The sequence below is a fragment of the Leptodactylus fuscus genome, chromosome 2 (assembly GCF_031893055.1).
Source record: "Leptodactylus fuscus isolate aLepFus1 chromosome 2, aLepFus1.hap2, whole genome shotgun sequence".
NCBI classification, from domain to species: Eukaryota; Metazoa; Chordata; class Amphibia; order Anura; family Leptodactylidae; genus Leptodactylus; species Leptodactylus fuscus.
This window is the reverse complement of record NC_134266.1, coordinates 69,704,290-69,723,809: the sequence shown is the minus strand read 5'-3', so window position 1 is coordinate 69,723,809 and position 19,520 is coordinate 69,704,290. Positions and strand designations below refer to the sequence as shown.

Sequence of the window (19,520 nt, the reverse complement as noted above, 5' to 3'; positions counted from 1 at the left end):
GTGTCGCGTTTTTTTTTTACTGTCCATTCACTTTAGGGGAGGGGAAAACCACCTGGCGTTTTCTGAATCGGTTTTTACCAAAAACTGCTCCAGAAAACTCCAAAAATGCGTCAAGGTCCAAAAACCACTTCCTAATTAGGAAGCTTTTTTTTCCGGACCAATTTACGTAATTTACGTGTGAACTAGCCCTTATACTGCTAGGGGGTGACAATATTATACTAGTTGGAAGCAGGCAGACACCTAGACTCTGACCTACTTGTCTCCATTTTTCTCACATGAGATTATTTTGTCTTCGCTAAATACTGAGAAGGTCCTAAAAGAGGACCTTTCACCACCTCCAACAACTTTTCCACTACACTAATTTCTGCAAAGCTGGAATTTTTTCTCTAGCTCCCGCCATTCCTGAGCAATCAATACTGTTAATTTCAGCACCCAATATGCTAATTAGGCTTTCTACTGTCAGGGGGGAGGTCTTAGGCTTGAACAGATAATTTGCTCACCTGACAGCAGAGAGCCTAATTAGCATATTGGCTGCTGAAATTAACAGCACTGATTGCTGGTGAGGGCTACAGAAAAATTCCAACTGTGCCTGAATCAGTGGAGCAGCACCTGTTCAAGGATTCATAGACTTGGGGTTGGTGGAGGTCATGAAAGGTCCTCTGTTAAACATGATGCAAATGAATGCCAGAGATTAAAATATTCCTAAAAATAATACACAGTCCATTTAGCTCAATGTGAACATCCGACACAAACTCTGCTCTTTTCTATTAATTATAAAAATGTTTAATGTAATGTACTGTTGTATTACTGACTGGTGGACAGAGAATTTATATAGTGGCTGCTATTCCCTTGTAGTATATTTAACATAATCTTAAGGTTTAAAACTGAGGCCCCACGTTGCAGAAACACAGCTTTTTTGTTGCAGATTTTGCTGCGTTTTTTAGCGCCAAAGCCAAGAATGGCTACCGTTTGCTTAATCCAATCCTGGCTTTTCCTCCAAAAAACGCTGCAAAATCTGCAACAAAAAGAGCGGCATTTCCGCAAAGTGGGGCCTTAGTCAAAGGCTAAGGCCCCATGGGCCGTATCCACAGCATTAAAGCGCTGCGGGAAGAACTGCTGCGTGGACTCATTGCGGTTCTTTCCGCAGTGCTTTTAAGAGAAAGTTCACAGAGTTTTCCTCTGCGGACTTTCTCTTAACATTATATCTACGGGAAAGCCGCCGGCGTTTCCGTAGATATAATTGACATGCTGCGATTTGCAAAGCCGCAACGGCTTTGCAAATCGCAGCGTGTCCGCACTGCAATCTTTTCTGCAAAGTGGGGATAGGATTCGCATGAATCCCATCCACTTTGCCTGCACTGTACAACGCCGCGATTTTTCCCGCAGCGTCTCCACTGCGGGCAAATCGCGGCATTTCCGGTCCGTAGGGCCCCGGCATAAAGGGGTTTTCCAGTTTATAAAATACATTTTCACACAATATGTTAGGGAATTCTGACTAAGGCTGAGGTCCCACGTTGCAGAAACGCAGCATTTTTTGTTGTAGACTTTGTTGCATTTTTTTGAGCCAAAGTCAGGAGTGGATTGAGTAGAAGTAGAAGGACTTTCTATATCTTTCCCATTCCTTTTTTAGCCACTTCTAGGTTTGGCTAAAGAAAAAGCAGCAAAATCTGCAACAAAAGAAGCTGCGTTTCTGGAATGTGGAGCTTCAGCCTAAATAAGTCCTCAATCTTTGGACAGAGTGGAAAGTGGTTACAAATAGTGTCTCTTGTTTCGGAGGACCTGCCCTATCCTGAATTACATGTAAAGCTTCATGTTCCTTGTGATGGCGCTGCAGAGAAACTGAACTCTTGCTGCCCTATTTCGCCACAAACTACTGCTGATCGCTGGGGGGGGGGTCTCAGCAGGGAGATTGTCCAAAGTGAAGAACCCCTTTAAGTGCAGATCTAACACAAATATGTCATCTGTTTGTAATAGTTTTGTTTCATTAAAAAATACTTTGAGCTTCTTAACGTGAGAGTTCACATTCACTCACATACATGCAGTATACGTAAGCCACCGCGCAGCATCTGGAGAGACGTGCAGATTTCAAAGACCGCTATTGAGGGAGTATTTTACACCACTGTTAGGCATCCGCTCATATGTTTGTCTATTTTAGAGACTGGGTGAGTCATGTTACAGTTTCTTAGAGTAAAATATCAACTTTTGCTCCTCTGCCTTGTCAAAATATGAGAAACGCTTCCAGATTCATCCGGGACTTTAGTGAATGACTCCTCACATACACAAGGTACAGTCTAGTTGAACATAATGGATTCTGGGTCTTGGTTCGCCATCTGAGCCATGTGTCTTAAAACATCCTTTTTCGTTATAATACCCAGAAGCCTCCTGCAGGAAAGAAGCAGGAACAAGACATAAAAGATCATTAGAAAACAGTTCACTACATTTCATTTTACTGTGCACGTGGCCCCAATAAATCACACAAAATCTGTCTCTGCGCTTCCATAAAACAGTGCGAAACAAGAAGAAAAAGACATGATGTGTTATTTGTTCATTTCCATTTGGACTGGGGAAATCTGAGCAGATGTGGTGCTAAAAGGACCGGGCGCATTGGAGCTGCTGTGCTTTCTTACAATCAACACTTTTACATGGCAGGTCATACACTGCGTTTTCTGCAACCTTATGAAAAAAAATATTGTTTTTTAATTAAGATGGCTCCCAAGGGCATGTGAAGGTTGGCATGTTTCACAGTAACCTAGGTGTTAATACTTTGTACGAGAAATGTGCTGAAGCATTTAGGAAATTCAGCCGCCTCCTTTTTTAATTGAAGCTTCTTATTAGCATTTTGCTATGTGAAATACAAGCACAAGATACTTTAAGAAGCAGCGTTCTTATTTCTGAGTATACAGAAAGTTTCCTCTATATAACATCCGATGGAACCTCACACCATGAATGAGAGAGGGCACTATAAGAATACGCACACCTGGAAGAAAGAAATAGACGAAATCAAGCGTAACGGGAAAAAATTCTGTTTCCAAATTTGCTGACTTCGGGCTAGATTTATGAAACGAAAAAATGTTTTATGTTCTATTTTAGACTACGTTCACATCTGCATTGGAGGTTCTGCTCAAAGTCTCTGATACAGATCAGAGGAACATAGCGTACGCAGCATGCTGTACTATTTTGTCAAATGACAGACACAAAGATGAAGCCCATTATAAGTCACTGTGGTCCATCTGGGAGCCACCATTTTCCATGATATGATGAAGTTGTAACATACTGACTTCCGTTTTTTTCCGCTTCTCAGACGGAACAGAAAATAGAATTCTTAACACAGATGTGAGTCTCTAGCCTGACCTTAAATACATGAATTTATTACAGATTTATAAATTTCATAACAGAATGATGGAATGATTATATCTGGGAACCCAAAATTTAGTTTGAGACTCTTAGACAACTTTTTAGATCATCATTAAGTGAACAAAGGGAAAAAGCAAACATACTCTCCCCCTCCCGATCTGACATCAGGCGTGGAGAAAAGCAATGGCCTGCTAGGCAGCGCCGCACCTCCCATGAGGCGACCTGAAGCGACCGCTTCAGGCGGCGCTATGCCAGGGCCCCAGGGAGGGCGGCATTTTTGCTTACCTAAGCCAGTCCAGGACAAGCTGTCCTGGACTGGCTTAGCACCGAGCGGGGGATTGGGTAGGCCGATGCAGCAGCGCTGCTCCAGCAGCCTCCCCTCACGCTCAGGCAGAGAGCAGGTCCTCTCCCTGCCTGCGAACGCTGCTAAGCCCCGCCCCTCGCTTCATCCCGCCCCCTTCGCTCCACCCCCTCCTCCAGGGAAGGGGGCGGCTTTCTGTCGTCCGCCTCGGGCAGCAAATAGGCCAGGTTCACCCCTGCTGCTAGGTGGGAGATTTACCAAGACATGGGTCCCATCATTTATGGGTTATACTTATTAGAATCGGACCTACGCATCACTAGTTATCGAACAATTGTCTAGGCAGCAGTTCAGCAGGCGCATACGTCTCCCTACACCTGATATCAGATAAGACAGACGAGTGCACAACTCCTTGATAACTGTAGTCTATAGTTAAGTATGTTTATAACACCTACTCATCTAACAGAACATATGGTATATCTTTAAATATAAACTGCTGAACTTTCCTATAGAGAGAGATACATATGGGAGACATATGACACTGTCTGCCTATGAAGTAGCATACATCTCAGCCTCCTATCAGAGGTATACTTTGGGGAAAACGCCATATGTATACCTCTGACAGGGAAGCAAAAATGAGATCATGTGAACTGAACTTTAATGGTACAGATGTTGTTTCATTTTGTTATGTATTTGATTACTATTTGTTAGGAACTGCCTTTGTGTGATATGATGGCTGCCCTAATCATCTTTAGAACTAATATATCCAGTGTCTTGTTTGTAGTCAAAAGTAGTGTTGAAATAAGATAGATGGATGGATGGATGGATGGATGGATGGATGGATGGATGGATAGATAGATAGATAGATAGATAGATAGATAGATAGATAGATAGATAGATAGATAATGTCTCAACCACAGGAAAGAGAAGGATATGGATGAAGAAAGAGGTAAAATATAATCCATATTATAAATTAAATCAGGAACACAAAAGCCACTTAAAATAATTCTTACCCACTGCGAGTGACAAGACATTGTCTTAGGCCAAGTTTTCTAAAGATGTCCACCACAGTCTCCATGGGTGTGTGGTCAGTGACAGTGAATGGACTTAGGTTTAGGATCCGTCTCAGTTTCAGAGGATGGGGGCTATTAGCTGGAAGTTCTGGTGGGTCTTCCGTAAAATATACTATCGAGTTGCTCACCACTCCATCTTGCCTCTGTCTGGCATTCTCTAGGAAATAAACACATCATCTTGTGAGCATCATTTACTGGTAATATTAATGAACCCCTAACCAAGTGAGTTATTGTAAGGCCTATTCTTCATGTCATGGTAAGAATCCAGATGTAACATCAGTAATGAACCTTCTAAGTGCTCGGGAAGTAAAATAAACATTATTTCCCCTCTGCTATCCCATACCTAAGTATGTTATGGTTGGAAAAGGGGCATTTCACCTCTGTTTAATCAGGGTCAACGCATTTTTGGGGAAAATCTGAGTAATAACACAGCTATTAATCAGATTTTTACTCTAAAGTGTAAAGAGCTTGGAGAGATTTTCCCCTTTACATTAGGAAACCTTTCCAGTATCATGTACACAATCACGTCTATTAACCTAATCTGATCTGACTGCAGGTAGTCTATGTAAGCCTTCATAAAAAAGTCAATTAATAGTTTGATAGATGAGATTGACCAGGCATAAAAATTGGCCTTTTCTCAGCATTGTGATTGATACTGCAGCAGATGTGAAAGATGTCGGAGAAAAAACATCAATAATTACATTTTTCTGCTTATCAGGACTAGAAAAATAAGGTTGTGAACCTTTTCTGCTCACCAGCTGCAGGAGAGCTTAGTCACCGACTTTCCTGCCTCACAAACTTTTTCTCCTTTTGGGAGACAGATTATTAATAATTTTATTCTACAGACCTGAATGCTTGGTGTACGTGTCGAGAATAAAATGTTAAAGTCTGTGACCAGTTAAATACAGAAAAAATGTCTTATGGAAAACAGTGAAATCTCAAATCCCCGTGTCCATGGCTGACTCACTGAGAAGAGTCACCTGAGAAGGCTTCTGCTTCATGTTGTGAAGACATGGCGGACACCCAACTCCATTGTAGTCAATGAGGTCCACCAGTCTCTGTGTATAACCATTGTTTTAGTGGTCTGACTCTTCGTTGTTTGGGTCCCCTGATAGACCCGAATGACAGAGATCCGGAATTAGTGTGAACCTAGTGCTAGTTTGCGCAAAAATGCTTTTGCAATATTGGCAAACATTGAGGCATTTCAATGTTTCCGATGAATTACATTTATGCCATACCCAGTTTATATGCCTTAAATGTCTGATAAATGCAGTTTCCACCTCTGAGATTCGTACCTATCTCAAAAAACCATGTGACTCACTGTTCTACACTATTTCCATAACTCCCATAGCTGTGACTCAGCTATGCTGTTTTCGTAAAGCCCAACCATCAAAGACAGTATTGTCAGCCAGGTCATGGTCAGTTTTAAAACCCATTAATTTGAAGGGGTTGTTAAAGCAAACCGCCGGTGACCATATGCAGTCTGTCTGCGGTGAAACCGTTTTGTTTTTTTTTAGCATGGACACAAAGTCAGACATGCAGGACTTTGTGCTCATGCAAAAAAAACCAGTTTCTTCACAGATAGGTTGCATACGGACACCAGCGGTTTGCTTTAAAAACCCATTCAAATGAATGGGTTTTAACACTGAACTCCAGCAAGCCGTCGCCTAAGCAGTTTTTCCGTGGATTAGGACGGAAACCCAAAAGGCTGACAGGGGAGCAAGTGTAAACGCCCCCTTAGAAAGGAAATTTATGCCAGTTCCTACTTGGCAAGTGTTTCCATACTGGCGATGGGACTCCTGACATAATCATGAAGATGCTGCAGCCAATTGGGCCATTAATTAAAGAGGACCTTTCACCTCCTGGGGCACATGTGGTGTAATACACCGCTAGAAAGCCGATGAATTCAGCGCACTATCAGCGCCCCATTCTGTGCCCCAGGTGAAGAGCTATCGGTGCCGGCCGGTACCGTAACTCTTCACTGTCAGAAGGCCTTTTATGACAGTCAGTCAGGAACGCCTTCCTCACAGTAGCGTCTACAGTATAGCGCTGTACTATGAGAGGGGGTGTTCCTTACCGCCTAGCGATGATGCTGAGCTGTGAGGAACGACCCCCTGTACTCGTCTATGGACAAGTACTATCAGGAGGGGGGAAGGCGTTCCTCCCCTCTCTCACAGTACAGCGCTATAGACGCTGCTGTGAGGAAGAGCGTGCCTGACTGACTGTCAGAAACGCCCTTCTGACAGTGAAGAGCGACGGTACCGGCACCGATAGCTCTTCACCGGGGGCACAGAAAGTGAAATTTGATAGTGCGCTGAATTCAGCGCACTGTCGGCTTTCTTACAGTATATAAAACCGCATGTGCCATAGGAGGTGAAAGGTCCTCTTTAAGACTGGAGTATGATATGCCAGTATTAATAAATTTACCAGTGTCTATAATAAGTGGCACCCTAAATGTACTCCAGTTTTAATGTAAATTGAACTAGCATCTGGCTACATTTAGCTTAGGGCGGGTTCACATTAGCGCCCAGTCTTCGCTTTAGCCAATCCAGCAGGTTACCGTCTTCTGCCCCGTGAAACTAGTCAGAGAACAGAAACCCCGCGGTCAGTTTTCAAACCCATTCACTTGAATGGGTTTGCAAAGTGACCGCTCGTGTGAGTCTTCTGCCTCTTCGCACCATTTTTTCTTAACCGAACACAAAGTCCTGCATGTCTGACTTTCTCGGGGCAGAAGATGGAAACTAAATTACTAATAGCTAATTACTAAATTGCTAATAGCTAAATTGGAGATCGGGCGCAGGTGTGAACCCGCCCTTAGCAGATCTTCCCTACTATGTTTAAAGAGAATGTAAAAGTGAATAAAACAGAGGAGCGTCATATTAAGTCATAACTGTACCATTAATGTTTGTCAACCAGCTATCTGAGAAATATAAAAAATAGAAGAAAAAAAACAGCTAAGGGGGCGTTCACACTACCGTCATTGTCCGACAGGTAGTGTCCGCTCCTAGTGTCCGTTCAAAATCTCACACGGACATTAGCAGCGGACACTACCTGTGTCCGTGACACTTTTCATTCATTTAAATGGCGATCGGGTGCGTTCTTTTGCACTCCGTGCCTGTCCTTAGCTGTCCGTTTGTAAAGATGTCCGACTTTTCAAGCGGACGGCAAAACCCGACATGTAGGTTTTTTCTGTCCGCTTGAAAAGTCGTCAGGAGTGCTGAGGGGAAGTGCTTCTGTCGGTGGCTGGCTGCAGTTTCTATCTTCAGGATCTCCCTTGAGAGAGCGGTCACGCCTGCACCCTCCTCCCACCAGCAGCATGGCGGCGCCTGCTGGTTCCCCTCAGACTGGGACATCATTGGAGATGACACTTACAGCGGAGATGTCAGAGCTGTAAAAGTAAAAGCTCTGTAAAAGCTCTGCTGGAGCAGAGCGGCGCCATTATAGTTACAGACCCGGCATCTGGACCCGGCATACAGACACCGGGACAGGTGCCGGGCCGCATTATCGCCACGTTCATAGTGGAAGCGTAGCGATGAGGCTCATTTCAAACTGCAGAAGTACTTACGGTACTTCTGCTAGCAGGCCGCAGATACACACCGGGTGCAGGCCTGAGGTTACGTGGCCATGTCACCCAGCGTGTGATGGAGTGGGGGGGGGGGGGTCTGCGTTCCGGGCCTGCAAGCAAAAGTACCGTAAATACTTCTTCAGTTTGAAATGAGCAGCATCGCCACGCTCCTGCTAAGACCGTGGCGATGCTGCGGCCCGGCACCCGTCCCGGTGCCTGTATGCCGGGTCCAGATGCCGGGTCTGTAACTATAAATATTGCTGAAATACCGTAATGACTCGAGTATAAGCCGAGGCGGACTTTTCAGCACAAAAACTGTGCTGAAAAACTCGGCTTATACTCGAGTATATACGGTACTTTACTGGTCACTGTTAGAGCCGCGGCCTAATACTACATAGCAAGAAATTCTAACATAAAGCTATTGATTTTTATAAAGTACTCTGAATGACAAAAATGCTTCTAAAAATTTTTGTTTACTAACATTTGAGATTTGCGGTGTAAGCAATGTTATTCAATTGAACCCGATCTACTCTGTAAACACTAAAGGTCCTGATTAAAAGGATTTCAGAAAAGAATTACTGGCAGCCGCGTCTGGGATCAAGTGGTTTCTTGTGTATGTTTAGAAAATTATAATACATTTGGAAAAAATGGTTAAAATGTTTTAAATGTTTGGTGTTTTTTTCTCTTTGATTGTGGTATGTTATTGTGCAATGAAACTCTATACCTGATGTGACCCCAGGGAATTTATATAGAAAATCTAGGGCACAAGAGGAACATTACATTTTGCCAGTTTCTTTCAGGAATAGTTTAGATTTTTTATGGCATGGGTTCATACTGAAATAACAAATTTTCATTTTTAACCATTTGTTAACACAATAAACAAAGAAGATTATTAAGATTAGCAGTCTACGGTACATATGAAGAAGGCTATACACATAACTATAGGTTCACACTTGCATTTCCATTCGTCTGGTCCATCAGAGGACCGAAAAGCCATGTTGGATTTTAACATGCCCCCTTTCTCTTGTACTAACCTAGATAAACCATCACCAGTAGAGTCAATGCAATAGGCTAAGCCAAGCAAGCATGTATACGGGGCAAGGTGTCAGAGTGACTAGCTATCAGCCAAGCATGGGTATGTTTGACAGCTGTGCAATATGCATGACCAGCCTAAACCATGGCCACTTAGTTTTGGAAAGCAAGACCATTTGGTTTTGTTCTAGAGGAATGTTATTTATATGGTGAAAGTGGGATAAACTGGGAACTATTTGGATCAGGTCTATATCAGGGCTGGTGGAGCCCCATTGGCAAAAGATTTAGCAGCGTTTATCTTCCTAGTTTCACTTACATAACTGGATCTTGATAATAATGTGTATTAGAGCCTTACGGTCCCTTATGTCTGTTTGGGAAACAAGGTTCAACATGTTGGATTTTAACATGCCTCATGCTTTGTTCATTTGAGAGATACAGTGGGTACGGACAGTATTCAAACCCCTTTAAATTTTTCTCTCTGTTTCATTGCAGTTATTTGCTAAAAGCCAAAAAGTTCATCTTATTTCTCATTAATGTACATTCAGCACCCCATCTTGACAGGAAAAAAAATGAAATGTAGATATTTTTGCAAATTTTTTGCAAAGTTTTTGAAAGAAACTGGCAAAATCTAATGTTCCTCTTGTGCCCTAGATTTTCTATATAAATTCCCCGGGGTCACATCAGGTATACAGTTTCATTGCACATTAACATACCACATAACTAGTTAGCAGGAGATTGGAACTCTAACCCCTAGTGATAATATATATTACCTTTTTTGTTATATAACATTATGTTCTCAGAGGAATGCTTAAACTGTGGCAGGGGCGTAACTACCGTGGTAGCAGCGGAGGCAGCTGCCACAGGGCCCGGGACACTAGGGGGCCCGGTGACAACTGCTACTGCTGCAGATTTTTATTTTTTTTTTAAATAGGCCATTACCTGCTGGAGTAACTCCAGCATGTAACGGGCCCTATTTACTGCAGTGCCGGGGGCTGTCTGAAGATGGATGCCTGAAAGGTCCTTTAATCTACTAACATAGACTCAGTGTCTTTTGTGGGCGGAGCTACCAGGATTGTACAGGTCAGTGTACAATGGAGGGAATGGGTTATAGGCTGTGAGGAAGAGGGGTACATGGGTGTGCAGGCTGTGTGTGAGAAAGTCTTCACCCCCCATTCCTTCCTTTCTCACATACAGCCTGCATACCTATGTACCCCTCCTACTCACATTCTGCAACCCCCTATTCTGCCCTGTGTGATCACGAGGAGGGATTGGGTGGTGTAGGCTGTGTGTGAGCAAGAGGGGTACATGGGCATGCAGGCTGTGTGTGAGCAAAGAGGGTGACCTAGGGGCACAGGCTGTGTGTGAGAAAGGTGACGTGGGGTGCAGGCTGTGGGTGAGCAAGAGTGTGGTGGAATGGGGAGTTCACCCCTCCAGATTGCACACACAGCTTGCACCCCCATTTCCCCTCTTGCTTATACACACCCTGCACCCCACGTCACCCTCTTATTCACAAACAGCCTGCACGCCCATGTTCCCCTCTTGGAGGGGGCCCCATGTCAATAGTTCGCCACGGGGCCCCGCCATTCCTAGTTAAGCCACTGAACTGTGGTCAATGTTCGTGTTTTTCTGTACTATTACCATGTGAAGAAAGAAGTAGAGAAAAGTTAGAGGTAGCCATTGCATTTACTGCCCTCCATATAACGTACTCCGGTCAATCTGTGAAATGTAAAATGATATTCAAAGGTTATGATAAGTTTTAGACCACTTGTATGAAGACAAAAATTATAATACAAATAATACAAATCTGGATTTGCCTAAATGGTCGGACAATGATAAAAATTCTATATACAAGAAATATGCCGTATGAAAAAAGCTTCTAAGATTATAAATGCCAAACTTACTGATCGCAATTATCAGTTCTCTTCTTTGGGCAAAGCCAATCAGACGTTCTGAGTCTCTGGATACCACAACTGGGAAACCATTGTAATCTGTGTCTTTGATTAGAGTTTCCACATCTTCTACTGTCATATTGTCCTGAGTAAGAACAGAGAGCGGCGGCTCACCACGGCGAGGTCTCATGACATCTGTTGCTAGAGTTCTGTGGGTAAATTCATCCTTTACATCCAAGAATGGGTATCCATTTAAGTGAATGTGCGCCTCATAAATTCCTTCTTTCCCAAATGCATCTGCAACCCATTTACTTGTTACTGCAGCCGCCATTAATGGTACTATGTACTCCAGACCGCCTGTCAACTCGAACATGATAACAACCAAGGAAACCGTCATCCTAGTGACTCCACCTATAAGCGAAAAAAAAAAATGGGTATGGGAAATCGTGTGATATCTGCATGAAAGACTGATCATTGTTTTCCAATGGCGTAATACAACATATGATAAGCAAAGGCTATATTGTACAGTGCTCCCCAGATACCAAAGGGCAGTATTTCTACTAACTACTCTACTTTCTAATGGCCTAATACAACACACAGATATTTTTTTCATTGTGGCTACATTACAACTGGCAAACTATATTCTAATAATCCGTAGCACACACATTTCACATAGCTGACAAGGCATATGGTTTCCCATTATTGCTGATATTTTTTCTTCAATCTTTGTGATTTTTTTGAGTGATCTTCAAATGTTTCCTATTGTCTAAGCTGGACCGTATACTGGTGTATCACACAACTTTAATGTACAGTTAAGAAAAGTAAAATTAAATGGTAGCCAACCATTCTGGTAGACTGGGTTCTATGCATCCTACAGAGGCATACTAAGTGGAACACACAAACAGTGGTTATAGAGGTGTAACTTGAAGCTCATGGGCTCCAATGCAAGATCTATTGTAACAGGGTCCTCCTCAGTGGCATAACTAGTAAAGACTGCCCCCCTCCCCCAGATTTGGGCCCCCAACGGCATAGCTTCCCCTTTCCTGGACCCCACACAGTATTACACCCCATTTACACACTATAATGACCCAAGTGGCCTCCAAACAGTATAATGTCCCATAGTGCCCCACACACACAATATAATGTCCCACCAGGGCCCTTGCACACACTATTATGTCCCACCATGGTCCCTGCACACACACTACGCTACAAAATGTTGGTACAGGCGTCACGTAACCAAGGCCAGCATTGCTACACATAATGACACTGGCATGGACCACGTGACATTTGGGACGTGACCAAAGAGGCCTGAAGACTTCCAGAGTGCAGGAGAGGTAAGTAACAAAATTTTTTATTTTTCTTCACCTCCCCTGGGTCTCCAATCACTATACTCTGAGGTCTGAAAAGTGTTTTCCAACTTTTTCAATTTCTTCAACGTATCCCTACCAAATAATATTTAACACGAGGCAAAATACTTCCTAAGGACTCAAATGTTGAATAAAAACACGGTGTCATCTTCTTAACTAGAGTGCTGTGGCCCTCTGAAGGGTTTCCAAGGCACCCCTGTTAGGGATCTCTGCCCTAAGGGATTGTAATAAGACAGGTTAACATGGGTTCAGAAAAGATATGCATGAATTATGTGTTTTCAGTTCCTGTATTAGTGTCACACGTTTGTTGGAACTGCTTCAGCATAAACAATGCACATATCTGAATCTGTAGGAACAATTTCAGCACGGGGAGCAACAGGGCGAGTTCACAGTGGGTTAGCTGTGGGACGAATCACTGGTGACTAACCCCCTGTGATATACAGTAGTAATATAGTGAATAGTATTTATACAAATCCCACACACACTGCAAATAAAATTGCAGTGCAAAGGGTCTTGCTCTGCACATTAAAGCTTTTGAGGGAATAATCTGGGTATGTCAATCTTATTTCACTTTGCTGTTATAATGAGGGAATGTATTCCAACACCCCGGCATAGCTATAGGCGGTGCAAATGTATCAACCACACATTAGAGCATCATATCAACTGGAGCTTTGGAGCACCCTAGGCAAGAATGACAACTAAGCTATTATAATTGCTAAGTCGAGTTGGGGGAACTTTCCTTGGAATTTCAAGTTACATCTCTGTTTTGTCTGCTTAGTCCTAGGAAACAGATTTAATTTAGGATCTACACTTCAGAATTTATTTGGCAATTTCTTGCATTACTTTATATACTATTGGCTGCAGTTGAGGGATATAAATCAGGCAGGAAGAAAGTCTTACAGATTCTACTTCAACAGACAGCCTTATATATCTCTATCAGATTTCTTGTGTAGCTAGAGAAGCCATTCTAATAACAGTAAAGTGAGGAATAGCTTTTTGAGTATACCTTTGTGCGTTGTAGGCGCAGTACACTGTACAGTAGGTCCAAAATAAACCTCGAGTATATTATGTTACTCAATGCGTCTATTGTTTAGAGTTACAGTTATACTACGGTCTGGGTATTGATTTCCCCTTGTTCACTTCTTTTATTGTTTCACACTTTCTCTTTTCGCCATCTGCAATATCTACTTTACACTCAGGGAACTGAATTACCAAAACAGAGAAAACCCAGCATGACGTGACATTATGAATATAACATAACACCAGGAAGAGTCACCAATTCTACTTTGGCTTGAAAAAACATGTTTTGCTTTACAGACATTTCAACATCAGTATTAAAGCAGATCAGAAGTCACCCCTAAGCCGGATTTCTGTCACTCAGTTATATAAGGTGTTGAGCACCATCATATGCCCAATATCATTCATTACCATTTATTCTAGTAACTGGTTCAGGCACTGACTGATACACTAGTACAATGGCAGGTTTGGGCAAGTGATGAATAATGTAAAAGGTATTGGCTACTTTCAGACCAATACTGATAGACAAATGTTTGTATAATAAAAAGTTCTACAATTTTACAGGATACTTTCTGTACCAATTCCTCATGGATTTCTAGATCTCTGCTTGCTTTTATTAATTCTGCTTATTTTTACTGGTTAAAAAAATCGGACCATGGTCATGTGATGTATAGTCCATAGTTATGTGATATACAGTCACTGGACATGTGATATACAGTCCATGGTCATCTGATGTACAGTCCATGGTCATCTGATGTACAGTCCACGGTCATGTGATGTACAGTCCATGGTCATGTGATATACAGTCCATGGTCATGTGATATACAGTCCATGGTCATGTGATATACAGTCCATGGTCATGTGATGTATAGTCCATGGTCATCTGATGTACAGTCCATGGTCATCTGATGTACAGTCCATGATCATGTGATGTACAGTCCATGGTCATGTGATGTACAGTCCATGGTCATGTGATGTACAATCCATGGTCATGTGATGTACAATCCATAGTCATGTGATATACTGTCCATGGTCATCTGATGTACAGTCCATGGTCATGTGATGTACCGTCCATGGTTATCTTATGTACAGTCCATGGTCATGTGATGTACAGTCCATGGTCATGTGATGTACAATCCATGGTCATGTGATGTACAATCCATGGTCATGTGATGTACAATCCATAGTCATGTGATATACAGTCCATGGTCATGTGATATACAGTCCATGGTCATCTGATGTACAGTCCACGGTCATGTGATGTACAGTCCATGGTCATGTGATGTACAGTCCATGGTTATGTGATGTACAATCCATGGTCATGTGATGTACAATCCATAGTCATGTGATATACTGTCCATGGTCATCTGATGTACCGTCCATGGTTATCTTATGTACAGTCCATGGTCATGTGATATACAGTCCATGGTCATGTGGTATACAGTCCATGGTCATCTGATGTACAGTTCATGGTCATCTGATGTGCAGTCCATGGTCATCTGATGTACAGTCCATAGTCATCTGATGTACAGTCCATGGTCATCTGATGAACAGTCCCTGGTCATCTGATTTGCAGTCCATGGTTATCTGATGTACAATCCATAGTCATGTGATATACAGTCCATGGTCATGTGATATACAGTCCATGGTCATCTGATGTACTGTCCATGGTTATGTGATATACAGTCCATGGACAGCTCGTTACCAGGCAGGTCTGATTATTGTGCTGTGACTGAAACGAGCTGTGCACCTATGTGTCCATCATGTAGGATGTTACAATATATAAGGATAGAATACAGAGCAGGGTAAAGGGTGATAGGTACAGAGTAATAACTAAACTAGCAATACTGTACAGGCATGTACCTAGGCAAGCTGCAGCTCCCACCATAGCATAGAGTCCTGGAGTGACACAATCTGCTCCTGGTCTGCACCAATTCCTAAAGATGATCCAGTCATGATGGTGATAGGCGAGCTGCTCAACTCCAACACCGACTATGCGACCAGCTATAGCTCCAACTGCTATACTTGGAATAAACAATCCAGATGGGATCTACACAAGTAAAGAAAATCAGTTGCTTAGATAAAATACAACATATAATAAATTAATAATATATGACTGAGAATAAGGCTAAGTAAATCCCAGGAGCCAGGTAGTAGTTACAACCAAGACATTTTTCACAAATGCTCCAGTGAATCCAGAAGCTGACACAATAATAGGCCTGAAAGGTTCGGTAGAAGAAAAGAAAATTGGGATTGACATTGACTTCCTACAATATTGACTGTAGTGTGTGGTTTGAGATAGGGAAATCCAATATTTATATACATATGATTACCATAATATGATATTAAAGAAAAAAAATTGCAAATATGATATGGAGTCAATAGGATGAGCAAGTGAAGGGCACGATTTACATTACTAACCATAATGGACGTGCAGCATTACTAATAGCATTACTAATAGTGGGGCGGCACGGTACTTTGTTGGGATATGTAATGACTCTGAGACCGTCCGGTTTCTACTTCATTTTAATCCTTGGATGTTTGGATGTTTGTTCCTCAATCACGCTAAAACGCCTCAAATTTTCCACAAACATAGTTATCACTTGGGATTGAAACATAGGCTACTTTTGCTGTGGCTAACATACATGGCTTCTTGCCAGAACACTCACAAATAGAGATGAGCGAACACTAAAATGTTCGAGGTTCGAAATTCGATTCGAACAGCCGCTCACTGTTCGAGTGTTCGAATGGGTTTCGAACCCCATTATAGTCTATGGGGAACATAAACTCGTTAAGGGGGAAACCCAAATTCGTGTCTGGAGGGTCACCAAGTCCACTATGACACCCCAGGAAATGATACCAACACCCTGGAATGACACTGGGACAGCAGGGGAAGCATGTCTGGGGGCATAAAAGTCACTTTATTTCATGGAAATCCCTGTCAGTTTGCGATTTTCGCAAGCTAACTTTTCCCCATAGAAATGCATTGGCCAGTGCTGATTGGCCAGAGTACGGAACTCGACCAATCAGCGCTGGCTCTGCTGGAGGAGGCGGAGTCTAAGATAGCTCCACACCAGTCTCCATTCAGGTCCGACCTTAGACTCCGCCTCCTCCGGCAGAGCCAGCGCTGATTGGCCGAAGGCTGGCCAATGCATTCCTATGCGAATGCAGACTTAGCAGTGCTGAGTCAGTTTTGCTCAACTACACATCTGATGCACACTCGGCACTGCTACATCAGATGTAGCAATCTGATGTAGCAGAGCCGAGGGTGCACTAGAACCCCTGTGCAAACTCAGTTCACGCTAATAGAATGCATTGGCCAGCGCTGATTGGCCAATGCATTCTATTAGCCCGATGAAGTAGAGCTGAATGTGTGTGCTAAGCACACTCATTCAGCACTGCTTCATCACGCCAATACAATGCATTAGCCAGTGCTGATTGGCCAGAGTACGGAATTCGGCCAATCAGCGCTGGCCAATGCATTCTATTAGCCCGATGAAGTAGAGCTGAATGTGTGTGCTAAGCACACACATTCAGCACTGCTTCATCACGCAAATACAATGCATTAGCCAGTGCTGATTGGCCAGAGTACGGAATTCGGCCAATCAGCGCTGGCTCTGCTGGAGGAGGCGGAGTCTAAGGTCGGACCTGAATGGAGACTGGTGTGGAGCGATCTTAGACTCCGCCTCCTCCAGCAGAGCCAGCGCTGATTGGCCGAATTCCGTACTCTGGCCAATCAGCGCTGGCCAATGCATTCTATTAGCCCGATGAAGTAGAGCTGAATGTGTGTGCTAAGCACACACATTCAGCACTGCTTCATCACGCCAATACAATGCATTAGCCAGTGCTGATTGGCCAGAGTACGGAATTCGGCCAATCAGCGCTGGCTCTGCTGGAGGAGGCGGAGTCTAAGATCGCTCCACACCAGTCTCCATTCAGGTCCGACCTTAGACTCCGCCTCCTCCGGCAGAGCCAGCGCTGATTGGCCGAAGGCTGGCCAATGCATTCCTATGCGAATGCAGACTTAGCAGTGCTGAGTCAGTTTTGCTCAACTACACATCTGATGCACACTCGGCACTGCTACATCAGATGTAGCAATCTGATGTAGCAGAGCCGAGGGTGCACTAGAACCCCTGTGCAAACTCAGTTCACGCTAATAGAATGCATTGGCCAGCGCTGATTGGCCAATGCATTCTATTAGCCCGATGAAGTAGAGCTGAATGTGTGTGCTTAGCACACACATTCAGCTCTACTTCATCAGGCTAATAGAATACATTGGCCAATCAGCGCTGGCCAATGCATTCTATTAGCTTGATGAAGCAGAGTGTGCACAAGGGTTCAAGCGCACCCTCGGCTCTGATGTAGCAGAGCTGAGGGTGCACAAGGGTTCAAGTGCACCCTCGGCTCTCCTACATCAGAGCCGAGGGTGCGCTTGAACCCTTGTGCTGCCTCAGCTCTGCTACATCAGAGCCGAGGGTGCGCTTGAACCCTTGTGCACACTCTGCTTCATCAAGCTAATAGAATGCATTGGCCAGCGCTGATTGGCCAGAGTACGGAATTCGGCCAATCAGCGCTGGCTCTGCTGGAGGAGGCGGAGTCTAAGATCGCTCCACACCAGTCTCCATTCAGGTCCGACCTTAGACTCCGCCTCCTCCGGCAGAGCCAGCGCTGATTGGCCGAAGGCTGGCCAATGCATTCCTATGCGAATGCAGACTTAGCAGTGCTGAGTCAGTTTTGCTCAACTACACATCTGATGCACACTCGGCACTGCTACATCAGATGTAGCAATCTGATGTAGCAGAGCCGAGGGTGCACTAGAACCCCTGTGCAAACTCAGTTCACGCTAATAGAATGCATTGGCCAGCGCTGATTGGCCAATGCATTCTATTAGCCCGATGAAGTAGAGCTGAATGTGTGTGCTAAGCACACACATTCAGCACTGCTTCATCACGCCAATACAATGCATTAGCCAGTGCTGATTGGCCAGAGTACGGAATTCGGCCAATCAGCGCTGGCTCTGCTGGAGGAGGCGGAGTCTAAGGTCGGACCTGAATGGAGACTGGTGTGGAGCGATCTTAGACTCCGCCTCCTCCAGCAGAGCCAGCGCTGATTGGCCGAATTCCGTACTCTGGCCAATCAGCGCTGGCCAATGCATTCTATTAGCTTGATGAAGCAGAGTGTGCACAAGGGTTCAAGCGCACCCTCGGCTCTGATGTAGCAGAGCTGAGGCTGCACAAGGGTTCAAGCGCACCCTCGGCTCTGATGTAGGAGAGCCGAGGGTGCACTTGAACCCTTGTGCACCCTCAGCTCTGCTACATCAGAGCCGAGGGTGCGCTTGAACCCTTGTGCACACTCTGCTTCATCAAGCTAATAGAATGCATTGGCCAGCGCTGATTGGCCAATGTATTCTATTAGCCTGATGAAGTAGAGCTGAATGTGTGTGCTAAGCACACACATTCAGCTCTACTTCATCGGGCTAATAGAATGCATTGGCCAGCGCTGATTGGCCAGAGTACGGAACTCGACCAATCAGCGCTGGCTCTGCTGGAGGAGGCGGAGTCTAAGATCGCTCCACACCAGTCTCCATTCAGGTCCGACATTAGACTCCGCCTCCTCCAGCAGAGCCAGCGCTGATTGGCCGAATTCCGTACTCTGGCCAATCAGCACTGGCTAATGCATTGTATTGGCGTGATGAAGCAGTGCTGAATGTGTGTGCTTAGCACACACATTCAGCTCTACTTCATCGGGCTAATAGAATGCATTGGCCAATCAGCGCTGGCCAATGCATTCTATTAGCGTGAACTGAGTTTGCACAGGGGTTCTAGTGCACCCTCGGCTCTGCTACATCAGATTGCTACATCTGATGTAGCAGTGCCGAGTGTGCATCAGATGTGTAGTTGAGCAAAACTGACTCAGCACTGCTAA

The 19,520-nt window shown here is 44.1% G+C and overlaps 1 protein-coding gene across 1 annotated transcript in view; it reads right to left on the bottom strand.

The window, feature by feature from the left end:
* Positions 1–2,149: 2,149 nt before the first annotated feature.
* Positions 2,150–19,520, bottom strand: part of CLCN4 (chloride voltage-gated channel 4) — a 39,869-nt gene continuing 22,498 nt past the window's right edge. Inside the window, exons 10-13 of the mRNA XM_075263961.1 lie at positions 15,459–15,645; positions 11,224–11,622; positions 4,666–4,882; positions 2,150–2,382 (exon numbers count right to left, since the gene is read on the bottom strand). Of these exons, the coding sequence (XP_075120062.1) occupies positions 2,292–2,382; positions 4,666–4,882; positions 11,224–11,622; positions 15,459–15,645 (894 nt within the window). The 3' untranslated portion in view covers positions 2,150–2,291. The remainder of the gene's footprint in view (positions 2,383–4,665; positions 4,883–11,223; positions 11,623–15,458; positions 15,646–19,520) is intronic.